We start from the raw sequence: 19,295 nt of genomic DNA, 5'->3' as shown, positions 1-19,295 counted from the left end.
TTTATCTTAATCTTTCTAGTTTCTAACAATGCCTGACATAGGGAAGTAAATATTTGGTTGACGGTGTAACTAGTTCTGCCTGTCATATCCTGAGTACAGGAATTAAGGGGCTTATACGAAACACAGTTTGGGGGCACTTGGGCGGCTCAGTCGGTTAAGTGGCTGCGTTTAGCTCAGGTCATGATCCCAGGGTCCTGCATTGGCTCCCTGCTCAACGGGGAGCCTGCTTCTCCTTCTCCCTCTGCCCCTCCCCCCAACTCGTGCATGTGCTCTCTCTCTCTCTCAAATAAATAAAATCTTAAGAAAAAAAAAGTTTGTGTCCTTAAAATGTAAAGGAAACTACATTGCAGTTAATACTTTGAAAAAAGAAATACACCTGAGAGTAACCACATGAAACCAGAATAAGACATATTCTGTGGTCATCATTTGTGGCTGCACCCATACTTTTTTCTTGATCACTTAGACTCTGGAACATTTTTTAAAACTTTTTGTTTTTGGGACGCCTGGGTGGCTCAGTCAGTTAAGTGTCTGCCTTTGGCTCAGGTCATATTTTCTGGGTCCTGGGATCAAGTCTCACATTGGGCTCCCTGCTCAGCAAAGAGCCTGCTTCTCTCTCTGCCTGCCGCTCCCCCTGCCTTTGCTCCCTCTCTCTGAATAAATACATAAAATCTTAAAAATAAATAAATTAAATAAAACTTTTTGTTTTGATCTTTGACTTTTATGACCTTTAACACCTTTGAAGACTATTGGCCAGGTATTTACGAATGTACTTCAATTTTTTTTTAATCTAGAGATTGATTGTTCCAGTTTTTTCCCTTTCTTCTTTCCTGATTGCAAAGCTTTCCAGAAATTCTTTTTATTATTTTTTTTAAAGATTTTATTCATTTATTTGAGAGAGAGACGGCACAAGCAGGGGGAGCAGCAGGCAGAGGGAGAAGCAGGCTCCCCGCTGAGCAAGGGGCCTGACGTAGGGCTCAATCCCATGACCCTGAGGCAGCCATTTAGCCAACTGAGCCACCAGGTGCCTATTTTTAAATTTTTTTAACATAAGCTCTATCCCCATTGTGGGGCTTGAACTCATGACCCCAAGATCAAGAGTTGCATTCTCTACTCACTAAGCCAGCCAGCGCCTCTCTAGAATTCTTCTGTAGTAATCATAATACCTTACAAATGCAGGACATTTTATGGTTTACAGACCAACATCGTACATTCCTTAGCTGATTCTCACCGCCACCTGAAGAAGTGGCTCAGGAAGAATGTTTCTCCTCTACACAGGACAGCCTCCACAGAAAGCTGCTGGAAGGAATGAGCTGAAAGCACCATTAGCCCCTGCTGGGATGAAGCCTGGACATGAGGTCAGTGAACTGGACCAGGTCTGAAGGGAACTGGGCTAACTTGTGAGGCACCCTCACAGGGTCAGATTCCTGACCTCCATGGGTCCACATCGTTTCTAAATTCCTCCATTAGCTGTGTATTTCATTTACCTTGCTAATATTGCATTCTCTTCACACTAAGAATTAACAGCTAATGATAAAACCCAAAAGTTGCCTTTTAGAGATAGTTAAAAAAAAAAGATTTATTTATTTATTTTAGAGAGAGACAGAGAGAATGTGCATGAGCAGTGAATGGGGGAGGGGCAGAGGGAAAGGGAGAGGGAAAGAATCACGAGCAGACTCCCCTCTGAGCACAGAGCCTGAGGGGGGGCTCGATCTCACAACCCTGAGATCATGACGAGAGCTGAAATCAAGAGGTGGTTATGTTTAACCAACTGAGGCACCCAGGCTCCCCTCAGAGATAGCTTTTTACTGCACTTTCCTCTTTCTTAGGAGCATACAGACAAAGGAAGCAAAACAAAGCCCTTCACCTTTGCCTTTCTCTAGGCAAGGTCCTCGTCAAAAGGCTGATGTGCTATACTGGCACCAACTTCTCCCCTCAGCCTAAGTTACTTCTTTTTTTTTTTTTTTTTTTTAAGATTTTATTTATTCGGGGAGCCTGGGTGGCTCAGTCATTAAGCGGCTGCCTTCGGCTCAGGTCATGATCCCAGCGTTCTGGGGTCCAGCCCTGCATTGGGCTCCCTGCTCAGCGGGAAGCCTGCTTCTCCCTCTCCCACTCCCCCTGCTTGAGTTCTCTCTCTCACTGCCTCTCTCTCTGTCAAATAAATAAATCAATAAAATCTGTAAAAAAAAAGATTTTATTTATTCATTTGTCAGAGAGAGAGAGAGAGAGAAAGGGAGAGAGAGCACAAGCAGGGGGAGGGGCAGCCGGAGGGAGAAGCAGGATCCCCACTGAGCAAGGAGCCCAACGCAGGCTCCAGGATCATGACCTGAGCCAGAGGCAGACGCTTAACCAACTGAGCCACCCAGGCATCTCTCTTTTCTCTCTTTTAAAGTTGTTTTGTTTTGTTGGTTTGGTTTGGTAATCTCTACACCCAACACAGGGCTCGAACCCACGACCCCAAGATCAAGAGTCAGAGGCTCCTCCAACTGAGCCAGCCAGGTGCCCCCTGCTTAAGTTACTTCTCGATGAATTCTCTTGGGAGCTACATTCCTTGTTTCAGGAAAACTGGGGTGCATTCATGACAGTGGCAGAGATGAATAAACTAGTAATGTTCTATTTTCAGACCAAGATACAGTTACAGAATTCAGCTGGGTATGTTTGGGGAGAAGGGAGAGGAAAGGCTGGGGAAAGGGGAGGTTGGGTACATGGAGAGGGAAGTACAGAGGGGAAAGCTTACGGACAAGCAAAAAGAAGTTCACCCATTCATGAGTATTTATTGGGTACTTTCTATATATCTGGCTCTGTGATAGATTTTGGAGACACATAGAACAAAGTAGACATGGACTTTGTTTTCAGGGAGTTTATAATCTATGTAAGAAATGGACAAGAGATGGGGCGCCTGGGTGGCACAGCGGTTAAGCGTCTGCCTTCGGCTCAGGGCATGATCCCGGCGTTATGGGATCGAGCCCCACATCAGGCTCCTCCGCTATGAGCCTGCTTCTTCCTCTCCCACTCCCCCTGCTGTGTTCCCTCTCTCGCTGGCTGTCTCTGTCTCTGTCGAATAAATAAATAAAATCTTAAAAAAAAAAAAAAAAGAAATAGACAAGAGAGGCACCCGGGTGGCTCCGTCGGTTAAGCGTCCGCCTTTGGCTCAGGTCGTGATCCCAGACTCCTGGAATCGTGTTCCACATTGGGCTGCTTGCTCTGCAGAGAGCCTGCGTCTCCCTCTGCCTGCCACTCCCCCTGCTTGTGCGCTCACTCGCTCTCTCTCTCTGTCTGACAAATAAATAAATAAAATCTTTAAAAAAAAAGAAATGGACAAGAAACAATTATTTAATCATAATTATAACAAATGCTTTAAAATAAAGTGTGCAGTGCACCAAATAACCAGAAGGTGGCAGGACAGGGTTCTCCAGCTGGGCTAGAATAGTTGAATTATTAACAGATACCTGGGTTCAACCAGGCAGTTTTGGGGAGCTTTGACTAGCTGTTTTTGGAGACCACTGTGAAAATTATTGTTAGAGTCAGTGGTTAGAAACAAAGCCAAGGGGGCGCCTGGGTAGCGCAGTCGTTAAAGCGTCTGCCTTTGGCTCAGGGCATGATCCCGGCGTACTGGGATCGAGTCCCACATCAGGCTCCTCCGCTATGAGCCTGCTTCTTCCTCTCCCTCTCCCCCTGCTTGTGTTCCCTCTCTCGCTGGCTGTCTCTCTGTCACATAAATAAATAAAATCTTTAAAAAAAAAAAAAAAGAAAGAAAAAGAAACAAAGCCAAGGAAATCCGAATATCTACAGTCATGTGAGGCTTGTCTCTGGAATAATCTGAATGGGAATAGAACTGGCTGGGTGTTAGGTTGACGGGTTTCTGTGGACCAGCCAGCCTGCAGTTGGACGTGTCTTCTGAGCTCTGCCCTGCCTGTTTCAACCGGTTGGACACAGCAGTCTTGTGAAGCACTCTGACTGCCCTGCTCCCATTCACACCGGATCCACGCTACCTGGTGAGCACCGTCCCTGCGCCACCATCCCTCACCGTGTTCCCCGACCAAACACTATTCACAGAGGCCTAGCACGTGGCAGGCCTCATCCCCTTCTGTGAAGATAGTACAATGCCGCACAAGGCAAGGAGCAGGCGGTCTCATGTGGAGGTTCCCAAACATTCTTGGTTCACAGCACCCTAGGCCCAAAGAAATTCGTATCGGTTCCCTTTGTTTAGAAGTTAGGCCCAAACAACTTCCTGAGTATTTGTATTGGAACAACTTAATAGCTTTTTGAAGGTATACCTATAAATGAAAAGAAAATGTAATATTTTTATTTCTTTCTAGGATGCGTGTGCCTGTTGGGCACTACACAACTTCTCAAACCTTGAAATCAGATTGGACACCACTCCTCACTCACTTCCTGGTCCGCAGTGATTTTTGTGTGGTTCTAGCTTTTTATCACAACTGTTGAAAACCCAGCTTTGCAAAGATATGTAGTAGAAAGAAATGTCAAATCTTGAATTATCTCTACTCACAGGCAAGATGTCAGACGGATGCCTATTTCCTCAAATATTTAAAATATCCTATAAGGGCACTGTGGCCCCCCAACACCTATATCTTGATTTAGCAAGAGATCTCTGCTTTAAAACGTCTACACCTGCCACGGGGCTTCTCAAACTGAGAGCACTTAGATATGTGTCCAACAATGTCTCCATCTTCACACAAATGAAAGCCAGAGGATTCAGGATCAGCTACTTTTGCACTCTGGGGCAGACATTAGTCGCACACACTTCCCCAGCGCTCTGCCCTTGATGCAGGTGACTCTGCAGGGCTTCAGCTGGACAAATACAGCAGAGCATCACATTTTCTGCACTGCAGATCCAGATACAAACGTGGGTGAACTTATAAAGACGAAGACTGTTATAGGGCCCTGCCCTAGGAGTTCTGGACGCATGGTCACCACCCGTGAAAAACCTCAGTGCAGGATTAACCTCCAAGTCCAGGGCCAGGTAGGTCTCCTAGAGGCTGCAGAAATTCCTCATTTCCCCTATGCCTGCCTGTAGCCTGCCTTAGGAGAAATTAAGGTGGAACTGGAAGCATGCCTAAAACACTACATGGCATCAACCTCAAAAATAAAACCACCGGTTATTTGACCAGCAAAACAAGTTTACTCGGCAATAGCAGAGGAAATACAGTTTGGGCCAAACTGTGGCAAACCACAGGCACATCTAAAGAAACAAAGGGAAGGTCAGCTTATATTAGGTTTTAGGGAAAATTTGGGCGGTTCGTTTTCAACAAAAGTTCGCTGGAGAAGAGGTTGAGGTTTGTCACTGGCTGCAGGCAGTGGTTAGCACATTGCTAGGGCAGAGAGGGATCTTCCTTTGTCTTAAAAGCAGGAGATAAACTCCTATGTGAAAAGTGTCCTCTCTTGTCAAGATAATACTTACCCTCCTTCTTCCTGCTGGTTACACAGGCTGCAAGGAGTGGTACGTGCATGAAAGTTTTCCCTTCAGTGCTTCTGGGGTTCATTTTAAGCGAGGTGTCCTTTACTCATTTTCACACTGGTAGAGACGTCTACAAAACTGATGCCAAGTCATCTAACTCCATTGTCTCTCCCAGGCCACCTTTACACACACACACACACACACACACACAGGTGGGTTATCTCACTTGAGGAGTCTGGCAAATAGCTTTAGTTAAAAAACATCTGTGGGAGGGGCGCCTGGGTGGCTCAGTTGGTTAAACAACTGCTTTCTACTCAGGTCATGATCCCAGAGTCCTGGGATTGGCCTGCATTGGGCTCCCTGCTCAGCAGAGAGACTGTTTCTCTCTTTCCCCCCACCCCTCCACCCTGCTCATGCTCTCTCTCTTGCTCACTCTCTCAAATAAATAAATAAAATCTTAAAAAAACAAAATCGGGGAGGAGGGAAGACTCTTGAGACAATCTAGTACATTTCTAAAATAGGTTTATTTATGTATTTTAAGTAGGCTCCACACCCAGCATGGAGCCCAACGTGGGGCTTGAACTCACAACTCTGAGATCAAGACCTGAGCTGAGATCAAGAGTCAGAGGCTCAACCGACTGAGTCATCCAGGTGCCCCTAAATTAGGTTTATTATAGTGACTCTTGAAAAGCGGAACTGAGCAGTTAAGCATCCAGCTCTTGATTTCAGCTCAGGTCATGATCTCAGGTTCATGAGATCGAGCCCTGCATGGGGGGAGGGGTCCATGCTCAGCAGAGAGTCTGCTTGAGATTCTCTCTCTCCCTCTATCTCTGACCCTCCCCCTTTCTAAAATAAATAAATAAATGTTAAAAAAAAAAAAACAACAACCAGAAGTGGAACTGAGGTTGGAAGTTACCTAAGAGTTCGTCTGTAGGCAAATGGATCAGGAAGATGGGGTGTACACACACAAGGTAATATTATGCAGCCATAAAAACGGACGAGAGCGTGCCATTAATGATGACACAAATAAAGAGTATTATGCCAAATGAAATAAGTCAGACTAAGACAAATACCATACGATTTCATTCATATGTGGAATCTAAAAAAATAAAACAATTAGGCAAATAAAAAAGCAGACTCAGGCCTATAAACACACAGAACAAACTCATGGTTGCCCAGAGGGATTAGGGAGTAGGTGAACAAAATGGGTGAAGGGGAGTGGGAGATACAGGTTTCCAGCTCTGAAACGATTCAGTCACAGGAATAAAAGGCACAGCGTAAGGAATACGGTTGTATGCTGACAGATGGTAGCTGCCCTTGTGGTGAGCACAGCAGGTTTAAACACGTTGAATCACTGTGTTGCACACCTGAAACGAACGTAACATTGTGTGCCAGTACAACACTCAAATACAAAAATTAATAATAAAAAAATAGGTTGTCTTGCCCAAAGAGGTTGAAATTATGCATCTCAGCTTTCGTTGTCTGTGATACTTTGTTCCAAGACTTAATACAAAAATATTTAAATAACTCTCTCTCTCTCTCTCTCTCTCTCTCTCTCACACACACACACACACACAGAGTGGGAACTAAAGGAGTTTTCTCCAGTGATGAAAATGTCCCATATTTTCATAGGGGCGTGAATAACAGAGGCGGACAATCAGGAATAACTCATTCAAGTGTGGAGAAATCCATAGAAAAATGACAGAGTAAAAATTATTGGTAGCAACTAAATGGTCAATACAGGAGTGTTCACTGTACAATTCTTTCAATTTGGGGGCATGTTTAAAATGTCCATGGTATGTACACTAGTGCTCGCACAGAACCGTCAACCAGGACCACTACCCAGCGCCCCGGCGGTACTTAACCCGGCTCAGCAAAGTTCCTTGCGCTCCGCCCCGCCCCGCCCCTCCCGGGTGGCGCCCCGCCCCACCCCGCATTCTGCTCCGCCCCTCCCGGCTTGCGCCCCGCCCAGATTTCGCCCCGCCCCAACACGGCGAAGCTCGGCCGGGCCTGTAAGGACCCCACGCAGCTCCGCCCCCTACGCAGCTCCGCCCCCTGCGTCCCGCCCCGCTCCGCCCCCATTCCGCCCCGCCCTGCGTCCTGTGCTCCTCCCGAATCGCCCCGCCGCACGCGCCCACGTCGGCCGCGAACCAGCTCGCCTAACCTCTGCGGTCCGCTTGGGCACAGGGGGTGCGAACCCGGGCGGACAGATGCAGGGCGTCGTGGCCGACCCCGCCGTCGCCCCGGTTACGCGGCAGGTCAGCGGCCGCGCCGCCCCAGCCGCAGTCCCGAGCGGCCCCGAGCGCGGGCAACCCCTGGCCGCAGCGGTGGCCGAGCTGCCGGTGCTGGACGCCTCCGGAAGGCAGGTGCCGTTCGGCGCGCTGTTCCGGGAGCGCCGGGCTGTCGTAGTCTTCGTGCGGGTGAGCGCGGGCAGCGGGGCGGCCAGAGGAGGGACTTGGCCGGCAGGCTGGGGTGGAGGTCGCCCCCGCACCTTCGGCTGGGGGGGACACCGGGTCCTTGGAAAGGTCCAGCGCCCGGGAGTGCGGTCCCGCTGGGCCTGGCCCGTCCCGTTGCCGTCCACTGGAGGCTTCCGGAACGCGAACAGCTCCTCGCTTCCTTTAATAGGAACGGAAAACAGCCCGCCGAGCCGAGTCCGTTTTCCCCGCAAACGAGGAGGCCTGAGGGCGTGGGTGCGGCCCCGCTTCACCCCCCCTCGGGCGCCCGTCCTGCCTTTCTCCACGCGCTCGGAGCGGCGTTCCTTAGCGTCACGCGTAACGAAGTTCTTGGTCTTGTCTGAAGCCGGAGGGAATTGCTAACTTGTCCTTTTTGCCATGTTGGGATTTCAGCATTTCCTGTGTTACATTTGCAAGGAATACGTAGAAGATCTGGCCAAAATCCCCAAGAGTTTTTTACAAGTAAGTGCCCCGAGCGTGAGCAGCAACGCTTGTCATGTCCAAGAAGCCCGATGGGGTGAGGGGCCGAGTGCGACGCTCTCCGCCACAGACCCCCGCAAACCCAGATTACCACTTTCCCACACATCTCGCCAGCACCTTCAAAAGAGAGGGAGACGTTAGAGATCTCTTTCTGTCCTACTTTATTCACCACTGCCTGCTTATAAACGTACTAACTATAATAATTTTGATGTGAGTAACCTATTTGCAAACGTTGAATGAGAATGACCAAAAGCACGAATGCTAGAAATTATTAATATTTTATTTCCCGTATTTTTAAATAACATTCCAAATAATCACTCATTATAGGAAAATACTAATATATCTTAAAGGTTAAAATTTGTGTATGTTAGGATGTACCTTCCACATTCCTGTGACAACCACATACACATGTTCTTTTTCAGGCACATACACATTTGTCCCCAGGTGAGCTTCTGAGTGAAGGAATTGGACAACCTTTATAAAACTAAAATGTTTTCATCAGGCCTTATTAATTGGGATGTGAAAAAATAAAACTGATTAACCCTATTTAAGTAATTTTTATTCTTTTATAGTGTACGCCTTTGGGGGGAGCATAGAGAATTTTTTTGAGAATTATTGACTATATTATTTTGAAGTTCGTAGCAAGGTATCGACTGAATTAACTGAACATTTTAGCATACATTGCTTTGCTTTGACTCACACAATTTTGCTGTTTATTCCATTCTTCTAGAAGCCTATAGGTGGCATTAGAATGGAACAAAAGAGTTGGACAGGGGAAGTTTTGTAAAACATATATAATTTCTGGTAATATGTACCTGTCCCTTTTTTCTCCGAAAGGAAGCAGATGTCACCCTAATAGTGATTGGACAGTCATCCTACCATCATATCGAGGTAAATATATCAGAAATTGAGAAACTAACAAATTTAATCTGTTTCAGACATAAAAATTATTTGAACCATGAAGTGTAGGTTAAATTTGCTAAAATAAAGGTAGGTTATCATTACTTTTCTCTCATTTTTACTTATACAAATTCCAAATTTTTTTTTTAGCCTTTCTGCAAACTGACTGGGTATTCTCATGAAATCTATGTTGATCCTGAGAGAGAAATTTATAAAAAATTGGGAATGAAAAGAGGTGAAGAAATTGCCTCCTCAGGTAAGACATGACACGTCTTATCAGAAAACGCTAATGGTACATTTTCATATTTGTGTATGTATGCATAGGGAAGCAAATGGTAAATTCATGAATCAGGCATAAAAAGCATTTTTATGATTCTAGTAAGTGGGCCAGATACACCAGACCCTCAAAGATTCATTTCCTGGGTGTAATGACATAGAAGGCTATGAATGAAAAAAGCAAGTTGCAGAACAGTGTTTTTGGTATGATTCTATTTTTGTGGAAATAAAAACCATTTTCTTAAAGATTGAGAGTATGTGTGTGTGTGTGTAATGAAAAAGAATTTAAAAGATATTGCCATATCAGAAAGAATGAGTTCTCAACATTTGCTACAACATGGACGGCACTGGAGGAGATAATGTGTAGTGAAATAAGTCAAGCAGAGAAAGACAACTATCATATGATTTCTCTCATCTATGGAACATAAGAACTAGAATGATCAGTAGGGGAAGAAAGGGATAAAGAAAGGGGGGGTAATCAGAAGGGGGAATGAAACATGAGAGACTATGGACTATGAGAAACAAACTGAGGGCTACAGAGGGGAGGGGGTGGGGGAATGGGATAGACCGGTGATGGGTAGTAAGGAGGGCACATATTGCATGGTGCACTGGGTGTGATACGCAACTAATGAATCATCGAGCCTTACATCGAAAACCGGGGATGTACTGTATGGTGACTAACATAATATAATAAAAAATCATTATTAATAAAAAAATAAAAAAATAAAAATAAAAGATATTGCCATGCTTACTCTAAGGTATGGAAGTTAGCAAAGTGGCCTTTGTATTTTTAACAATGAATACATTTTACTTTTGTAATTAAATGTATTGAAATGTAATTAAATATTGCTTGAGTCAATATATTTTCTTACCTTAACACTGTGGCTTTGAATACTTTAAGTTCTTTAATTGATGAAATCTTAGTTTTCATTTGAAGCCCAAGTCAAAGGGGCTTTTAATAGCCCCCCCCCCCCCCCCCCCCCCCCGGCAGAAGTTATTCCTTCCCTTCCCTCATTGTACTTGGATAGCACCTTGTACTTTGTCATATACTCTATTAGTGCCCTTACGGTGGCCAGATAGTGTAGTTAGTTGAAGAGTTTGAGGGTTTGTCTTTATATGGGCCACATTCCCTGCCTTTAATGCAGTTCTTTGTTATTTAACAGAGCTTCGTTAGCTTTAGGTGAACTGTTTCTGTGTGTATTAGGTAGAAAAAGTGGCTTCTGAAACGCCAGTTTAGAGAACTCAAATCATTCATTCTCAGCAAATATTGTTGAGCTCTTGTCTGTAATCCCCACTTTGTTGGAAGCTCCCAGGAGGACAGTGATAAGCAGCCCCTGCCATCCTGAAACTCATACTCTCTTCTGGGAGACAGAAGCAAACAGCCGATGACAATATAATTTAAGGGCTTGTAATAGAGAGCACATACTGGGAATACCTATGCCGGAACTACGAGGGGAGAGAAGAATCTGGGAAGGCTTTTCAAAGGAGGTGTCATCTAAGGCCACTGTGAAGGGAGTTAGCTGGGTGAAGTGAGGCTGGGAAGGGTGCTGCTCACAGGAGGCACATGCAAAGGCACACAGGCATGAAAAACTGTGACTGTTGGAGAAGTGCAGGTCGCTGTGTCAGGCCGGAGTCTAGCCAGTTGGGGAACTGGTGGTGTGAGCCAAGGGACAGGTTGCGGCTAATTCAGGCCGAGTCTGTGGTGACATGCCAAGGAGTTTGGATTTGTTCTGGAGGAGTGGGGGTGTCCTACCAGCGTTTGAAGTGGCAAAGTGATAGTCATGTGTCCAGTGTGGATGAGTAATTGGAACTCACCAAACCAGCGCCAGTGATACAGTCGTAGTAGGTTGTAGTAATAGGCTAGAAAGAAATGACAGGCCTGGAAGTGGAGATGGAGAAGAGGGGAAGGGTCGGGAGCTATTTATGACATGGAGTTGACACGTTCCCTTTACTGACGTTTTTAAGGAAAGCAACCTAAACTTTATTAAAACTAATGATGAGCTGGCATAAACACAGAGTGTGCTCTTTCCTTTTTCTCCCTGGTATAGGAAATTGCAGTGTATACATTGTGAGCCTTACTTACTGGTAGACTGTTTGTGTTGTAATAGTCCCGGCATGTGCAGGTTGTTTCTCATTTAGCACTTGAGGTCTAAACTGTGAGTTTCACCTGAGTAGCACCTCACGGGTCATCGGCGCAATAAAAATACAGAACTGCAAAGAAAACAGGTGAATTCTAAACAAAATATATGCTTATAATTATTAGAGGATGTATATTCAAACCTTTTAAACTACTGTGACCTGTGTTAAAGTACTGTATTTCCAACCAGAAAATATTATTTTCTCATAAAATCATGTTTTAAAATTTCCTCTTTGAAAAAATTGCAGACATCTCAGAATCAGTCTCGGAATAGTCCTACTTGAAGATTAAGACACTAAAAAATGTAATAATCATTTTAAATTAATGGACATTTTATAAAGACAAAGAATAAGAAAATAAAGCCCTTCAATGCCAGGGAGTAATGGGTTTGTAGAAGACTGAAAAACATGGGGCACCTGGGTGGCTCAGTCGTTAAGCGTCTGTTTTTGGCTCGGGTTTGGGATTGAGCCCCACGTCGGGCTCCCTGCTCAGCAGGAAGCCTGCTTCTCCCTCGCCCACTCCCTCTGCTTGTGTTCCCTCTCTCACTGCCTCTCTGTCAAATAAATAAAATCTTCTTTAAAAAAAAAAAAAAAGACTGAAAAACAGGAGTTTTATACATAAGAACTAAATTCATGTGGGTAAAATTAGATTTCGTTTGAAGCAAAGATTGTTAAATTCTAGGTCACGGAATCTCCTTCAATTGAATTTCTAAAATTTCAGAAATATTAAACGACCCCTTCTTTGGACATGAAGAGATAGTTTGGATTTCTGAATATTTATTTTAGACATAGAATCCTAGGAAATAGTACAATTTAGTCTTTTACTCATTTCTCTAAGCTAATGGGCCTGTATTTGTTTCTTCATAAGATAAATGTCCATCATAATAAAAACGTGAAAGAAACAGAAGAGTCGGAGGAAGGGAAATGATAGGTGTCTGGAAATACTAAGGATTGAGGCAGGTTAAAGGCAGCATAACTGTCAAAATAAAAAGCCAAAAGCAAGACATACAAGGCAGGGATAGGAGAAAGATAAGTTACAAGAAGGGTAAAGAGAGCGGGTCCCTTGCTCAGAGGGAGCGGAAGTGAAGTATTAGTCACTGTGGGAAAGGAGATGGAAAAGCTGACAGCCAAGGAGAGATGGAGAGGCAGCTGGGGTAGCTGTTGCCGCAGACAGCTCCCGAAGTCTCAGCACAGCACGGTAGCGGGGAGTTCTTTTCTGTTCAAGATGGGTGTATCTCCTCAGATGCCTTTCCTCCGAGCAGCAATACAGACAGGAACACAGGCGGACGGATCCAGGCCCCTTTCATCTCGTGGCTCTGTCATTCTCATCCCAGGGCTTCCAAGACTGTAGAAGGAACATGGAGGATTTAAGGAGCTGGCCTGGAAGTGGCCCGTATCATTTTACTCACGGGTTAGAACGTAGTCACGTGGCCGTAACGAACTGCCAGGAAGACTGGAAATGTAGTTTAGCTGCGGGCCCAGAAAGAGGAAATGGGTTTTGATGAGGATATGGTAGTCTGTGCCACAGTGTCTCTTGAAAAGGACTGTAGTTACGTATTAGTAGGTGAGAGATTAAACAGAGGGTAAACGATGTATTAAAAGGGAAAGCATTAACGGCACCTGGCTGGCTCAGTCAGTACAGCCTGTGACTCTTGATCTTGGGGTTGTGAGTTCGAGCCCCATGTTGGGTATGGAGATTACTGAAAATCTTTAAAAAAAAAAAAAAAAGATGGGGGAAGCACTCTCAGTTTGAGAAGTCTGTAGCGGACATTCTTCTGCGGCGGATGATTGGGGTAGATCATCACTTCTTTAAAGTAGTAGTTGTCAAGCAGGGTGCATTTGGCGTTATCTGGAGACATTTTTGGTTTGTCACAACTTAGTGGATGGCACTGTGGCATCTAGTGGGTGTGCGGGACGGTGATGGCGCTCAACACCCTGTGTTGCACTGGACGAAGACGCCGCAGTCCAACATGTCAGTAGTGAAAGACTGAGAAACCTTTCTTTGAAGGAAGAAAAGAAGACAAGTTGAACGTAAGATAACACACGAGAAGAGAATATTTTAAGGGGAATGGGCAAAAATGGGTGAAGGGGAGTGGGAGGTACAGGCGTCCAGTCATGGAGTGAGTAAGTCATGGAGATGAAAGGTACAACACAGGGAATACGGTCAGTGGTGTGGTAGTAGCCTTGCATGCTGACGGATGGCAGCCACACCTGCAGCGAGCCTGGCCCAGGTACAGAGCTGTGGCGTCACTACTTTACAGCCAAAACTGATGTACGTTGTGTGTCAACTGTACTTCAAAAAAAAGAATGTTTTACAGAAGCACTAACATTAGCTTCTGATATCTAATTGAACATAAAATGATAATATTTAAAGACGATTCCCAATATTTCAGGAAAGAGCCCCCATATAAAATCAAATATACTCTCAGGAAGCATTCGGAGCCTGTGGAGGGCAGTGACTGGCCCTCTTTTTGATTTTCAAGGAGACCCTGCTCAGCAAGGTGGAACCCTCATCTTAGGTCCAGGTAAGGATCAAAGCCCAGATCCACTGGCACTTTTTGTACCTTTTAGAAGTTAGGAGGCCACATAGTTCCTTTATAAAATAGATACCATGTAAAAATGGCAATTTGATGCTGTGTTGGTCACAGTTCTGTGCTTGGAGGGGTCACCGTTGTTTTCAAAGGCTTCTGTGTGTTTTGGTGTCTGTTTACTGGATGTAATGTGCTCATCATTCTGTGCCTGAGTGATTTCAGGTATTTGGGACAGGAAAGTCAGGGTGGTTTGGTGAATTGTATATGTCTACAAAACTGTTTAAAAAGTTCACAGAAGAGGGGCACCGGTTGTGTGTCAGACACTTGATTTCAGCTCAGGTCATGCAGATCTCAGGGTCCTGGGATTGAGCCCCATGTCAGGCTCCATGCTCAGCGGGGAGTCTGCTTGTCTCCCTCTCCCTCTGCCCCTCCTCACCTCTCTAAAATAAATAAATAAATCTTTTTTACAAAGTTCATGGAAGAGAGGGGCACCTGGCCGACTCAGTTGGTTAAGCGCCAGATACTTGATTTCAGCTCAGGTCGTAATCTCAGGGTCGTGAGATGGAGCCCTGTGTGGGCTGCACTCAGCAGGGAGGCTGTTTGAGATCCTCTCTCTTTCTCTCCCTTTCCCCTCCCACACTCACGTGCTCTCTCTCTAAAATAAATAAATCTGTTTTTTAAAGTTCATGGAACTGAACATTTCCACATAGAACAAACCATCAAGTCTGTCGTCTTTTTTTTTTTCCCCTCAATACAAGAATCCATCCAGTTACTTACATCTAACAAGGCTAGAAGATTTGCTCAGTGTCAGAAAGCAAGTCAGCTCCAGAGACAGCTCATTCAGTAACAATTACTATAAGCCACATAGTATTAATAGCTTTATTGATCACTTTGGACCACCTGAAATTTCTTTGGCTCCACACTGCTAAATGGTTAAATGTTGGATCTCTACCATGGTCAAGTATTGTAGTCAGGCACAGGCACTCACATATAACAGTGTAAATCACTAAAGTGTAAATAGATTTTCTGGGTTCTTCTTCCTCTTTAAAATTGTCCACATTAGCGAGCATAGCTTCTAAGAGTTATAAAATTAACATTTACTTTAATAAACTCCACACGTCTAATAAAAATCTTTAGAAGGAGGCTTTTGACCCAGCATTATGGCTTTTTGGCTTTCTGCAGATGGAGCACTTTAGCTAGCTAAAACCTGTAATTTAATCTCTTTCCCTCTCTTGTGAATTTATACCAGTTAGACTGGAAAAAAAGAGAAGCCCTGTTTTATGACAATTAGTCCTCTAGATTAGCCCTGAATGACCTTGAGCCATATTGTTGGATGGCTTGTTTCCACCTTCAGACCAGTTTTGAGACCCTAATTTCCACATCTCAGCATCATTTGACCACATGTTCAGGTGTGTAAGAGTGACGAGCACACAGAGAGCATCATTTGTCTGCCAACTTACATAGTAAGAAGAATATTTTGATACTACCTGCTGGAAGAAATGTAGCTCCTCTAAGGAAAGAGCTGGGTTTACTTATTTATAGAAGCTTTTTGTGGTTAAACCTGTATTTCATTTTGCCTTCTTTGAAAATAAGCCAATTTACGATATTAAATCTACAGTGATTACTGTAGACAGCAGGTAAGTACAATGCAGAAAATAAGCCCCCCCCCTTTTTTTTAAGAATTTATTTATTTGACAGAGCACAAGCAGGGAGAGCAGCAGGCAGAGGGAGGGAGAAGCAGGCTCCCTGCTGTGGGGCTTGATTCCGGGACTCTGGGATCATGACCTGAGCTGAAGGCAGATGCCTAACCGCACTTGATGTTGGCCAAAAAGCCGAGAAGCGATGCAGATGCGTAACCGACTGTCACCCAGGCGCCCAAAAACACACCTCTTATAATATTTACTTAATCTTATGTTTTAAGTTAAAATTCTGGTCTTGAATCCAAGAATCAAAGTAAAAAAGACCCTAGGCCTATAAATTATGACTTTTTAGTTTGAGCAGATAAAAGGATTGTGAACATCTAAGTGTGTTATAACGGACTGTCTCAGTGCCCTGATGTTTCAGCCTCTTTTGGTCTATGGTTATAATGCAGATAGCCTATTAAATCAGTGTTTGGCAGTGAATTTTTTTTTTTTTGAAGCAAGTGATTTATTCCATTATTACATTTAAGAAACAGATGTGATTTTCCAGCTTGATATTTATGCTAGTTCCATATTCTGCCTGTCTGACAGGACATTTTATTTAATTACATCTAATAAAACCTAATAGAGGTTATAATTTAAGAATCTTTCCCCTTGGATCTCATAAAACATTAAGTATTCTTATTTAACCATAATCCTCGTCATGCTTTATTACTTTAATTAAAAATTATTAGGGCATTATATAGAGAATATTATGAACTCCAGGCAATTAATTTTTCCCTTTAGACTAATTAAAAGTTGAAAAGATTCCTTGATTCTAATAAGCAATAAATCTAATGAATAATACTATATGCCAACCTTTGCCTTTTATTCTTACTCTCTTCTAGGTAACAACATCCATTTTATACACCGTGATAGAAATAGGTTGGATCACAAACCCATCAACTCTGTTTTACAGCTTGTAGGAGTTAAGCATGTGTACTTTACAAGCAGACCTTCAGTTATCCATGTGTGATGGTATAGACTGTTGTCACTTTCAAATGGACCCTTGGGATATGACCTGAAATGTTCAGAGTATGGTATCCTTGTGCAGCATCTAACTTGTTGGCTTTTCCCAGCCTTTGAGGAGTTATGAAAACAGGAAGCGACCACATACCAGTTATTGCATGCTGGGAGGCGTCAGTTGTCAAAAATGTGACATACATTTATAATTCTATAGCTTTTAAAGTTTTATGTAAAATAAAATTTTATTTATATAAAACTTTAAAAGCTATAAAATTAGAAATACCATTCTTTATTTACATTATTCTGTTGGCCATTAAAATAATAAATTCTTTTGAAGAACATATAAACAGAAAGGTAAGCAACTCACCACCATTGTATCCAGTGAAAAAAGCAGGATATCAAATTCCGTAAATGATATGATCATTTTTATATGTTTATATTTTTGTATGCTTAGGAAAAAAGATAGGAAATAAACACACCAGAATTTTGCCAGTAGGTACCTCTATGTGGTAGGATTACAGGTGTCTTTATCTTCTTTTCCATGCTTTTCTTTATCTCCGAACTATTCTATAATGAGCATAATTCATTTTTTTGTCCAGAAAAAGTTCTTTAAAAATTATATGAAGAAGGGGCGCCTGGGTGGCTCCGTCGTTAAGCGTCTGCCTTCGGCTCAGGGTGTGATTCCGGGGTCCTGGGATCAAGCCCCACATCAGGCTCTTCCGCTATGAGCCTGCTTCTTCCTCTCCCACTCCCCCTGCTTGTGTTCTCTCTCTCTCTGGCTGTCTCTCTGTCAAATAAATAAATAAAATCTTAAAAAAAAATTATATGAAGAATATATTGCTACATAATAAGTTCCACACAGTTGCATTTATATAGGCTGCTGTCCACATGTCTCTTATCTGCATTGCTTTACTCAGAGGAAATACAGCAAGCCAAACCTTCTGCATAGCCTGTATTCATAGCATCTTGTACCACACACCCACTACCCATTTCACTAAGATTTTTGCAGGGAGGAGTAAAAGGAGCAAAAAATGTCTTATGTCTTTAAGATATGTATTTAAAATATGCTTCAGTGTGCTTTTTGAAAGAATTTTAAGAATCGTTTAAACTAAAAAAACAAAAAAACAAAAAAAAACCCTTTGTAACTTAAATGTATACCGGTTTTGTTGCCGGATTGCTTTTATTTAGTGTTTTGTTGTCATCTTTTATTTTTCTAGAATATTAATAGGTTTAGTTGGGAAGTGTCCCAGAAATTCTGATGAAAAGTACAGTAAGATAAAAATCTGGTAATTATTAGCAAGTATATACTGCTTTCAACTTATAAACTTTTATATCAAGTATATGAGGTCACACACAAATATATTTCAAGTATCCAAATATTTTAATGTATGTTTGTGTATATATACATAATCATATTTTTAATCAATAAAAATGAAATTTCTCATGAAATTTAAACTTAAGCAATTTTGTGCTGCTGTTTTTTTATAGTAAGGAAGGACTGGTGACCCAGATCCCGTTGCTGATTTTAGATTTAAAACTGCTAAATCATAGCTTACACAAAACTTTATATATTTATAAATATATAGCACATTTTCTAAGATACATAAATGTTCTTTATGTGGCTTCAGGGAGAAACAGTTATACAAAGAGTGCAGTGGTAAACTGCCGACCCAAACAAACATATTTAATACAAAAAATGTTTTTTAAAAAAATGATTGATTGATTGATTTGGGGGGAGAGGAGTAGAGGAAGAGGGACAAGCAGATTCTACACTGAGCACAGAGCCCGATGAGGGGCTCAATCCCACAACCCCGAGATCATGACCTGAGCAGAAATCAAGAGTTGGCTGCCTAACCGACTGCGCCACGCAGGTGCCCCAATACAAAGATCATTTCTCAGAGGTACTGTGAAATATATAAACATGCTCGGTACCCAATAATGTACTAGACTCAAAGTTCTGAAAAACCTTCCTACAATAATACATAGAAATATATTAGAAGAATACCACCTAGCACTTTTATGGTGCTAATTATTGGCCAGGTAGTATTCCAAGTGCTCAACACACAGTAGCGCTATGGAATTGACATCATCATCATGCCCATTTCACAGAGAAGAAACGTCTTTTTTTCTTTAAGCTGAACTTTTAATAAGAAAGTGAGGAAATCACCAGGGCCAAAAGCAGAAGCAGAAAAGGGCTGATGACCATGCCCTGAAGCTGTGGGCTGCTCTGAGGTCTGTGCTCATCCCAGGAATGTTCCTTGGCCAACGCAAGGGCCTTGTGCAGTAGAGAGTTAAAACTAAGACCACCGCGTGAAGTACGGCCTGTGACCTATGCCTGAGACCTGAGACTTCCTGGGGCTCCTGAGAACTACAACTGCACCACAGTCAGATCCATCCATGGACCAAGGAGCCCAGGGAGGAAGTGTTGTAAGGCTTCTACAATGAACCACTGAGGCAA

At 43.3% G+C, this 19,295-nt stretch overlaps 1 protein-coding gene across 1 annotated transcript; it reads left to right on the top strand.

Moving 5' to 3' along the window:
- The first annotated feature begins 7,500 nt into the window (after nt 1–7,500).
- PRXL2C (peroxiredoxin like 2C) lies at nt 7,501–18,297 on the top strand. Its single transcript, XM_026518690.4, has 6 exons — nt 7,501–7,836; nt 8,263–8,331; nt 9,187–9,240; nt 9,400–9,505; nt 14,055–14,186; nt 16,720–18,297. The coding sequence occupies exons 1-6, from the start codon at nt 7,627–7,629 to the stop codon at nt 16,845–16,847; spliced, it is 699 nt and encodes a 232-aa protein (XP_026374475.1). The 5' UTR covers nt 7,501–7,626; the 3' UTR covers nt 16,848–18,297.
- The last annotated feature ends 998 nt before the right edge of the window (nt 18,298–19,295 follow it).

This window comes from Ursus arctos, unplaced genomic scaffold (assembly GCF_023065955.2).
Source record: "Ursus arctos isolate Adak ecotype North America unplaced genomic scaffold, UrsArc2.0 scaffold_33, whole genome shotgun sequence".
NCBI lineage: Eukaryota > Metazoa > Chordata > Mammalia > Carnivora > Ursidae > Ursus > Ursus arctos.
Note: the sequence above shows the minus strand (reverse complement) of the source record. Positions and strands in the feature narration are given on the sequence as shown.

Excerpts from the sequence above, each read along its gene's own strand:
- PRXL2C (XM_026518690.4), top strand. The coding sequence starts at position 7,627 with ATGCAGGGCGTCGTGGCCGACCCCGCCGTCGCCCCGGTTACGCGGCAG. Across the intron at positions 7,837-8,262 it reads CTGTCGTAGTCTTCGTGCGG|CATTTCCTGTGTTACATTTG; the intron begins GTGAGCGCGGGC and ends TTGGGATTTCAG. Across the intron at positions 14,187-16,719 it reads AACCCTCATCTTAGGTCCAG|GTAACAACATCCATTTTATA; the intron begins GTAAGGATCAAA and ends ACTCTCTTCTAG.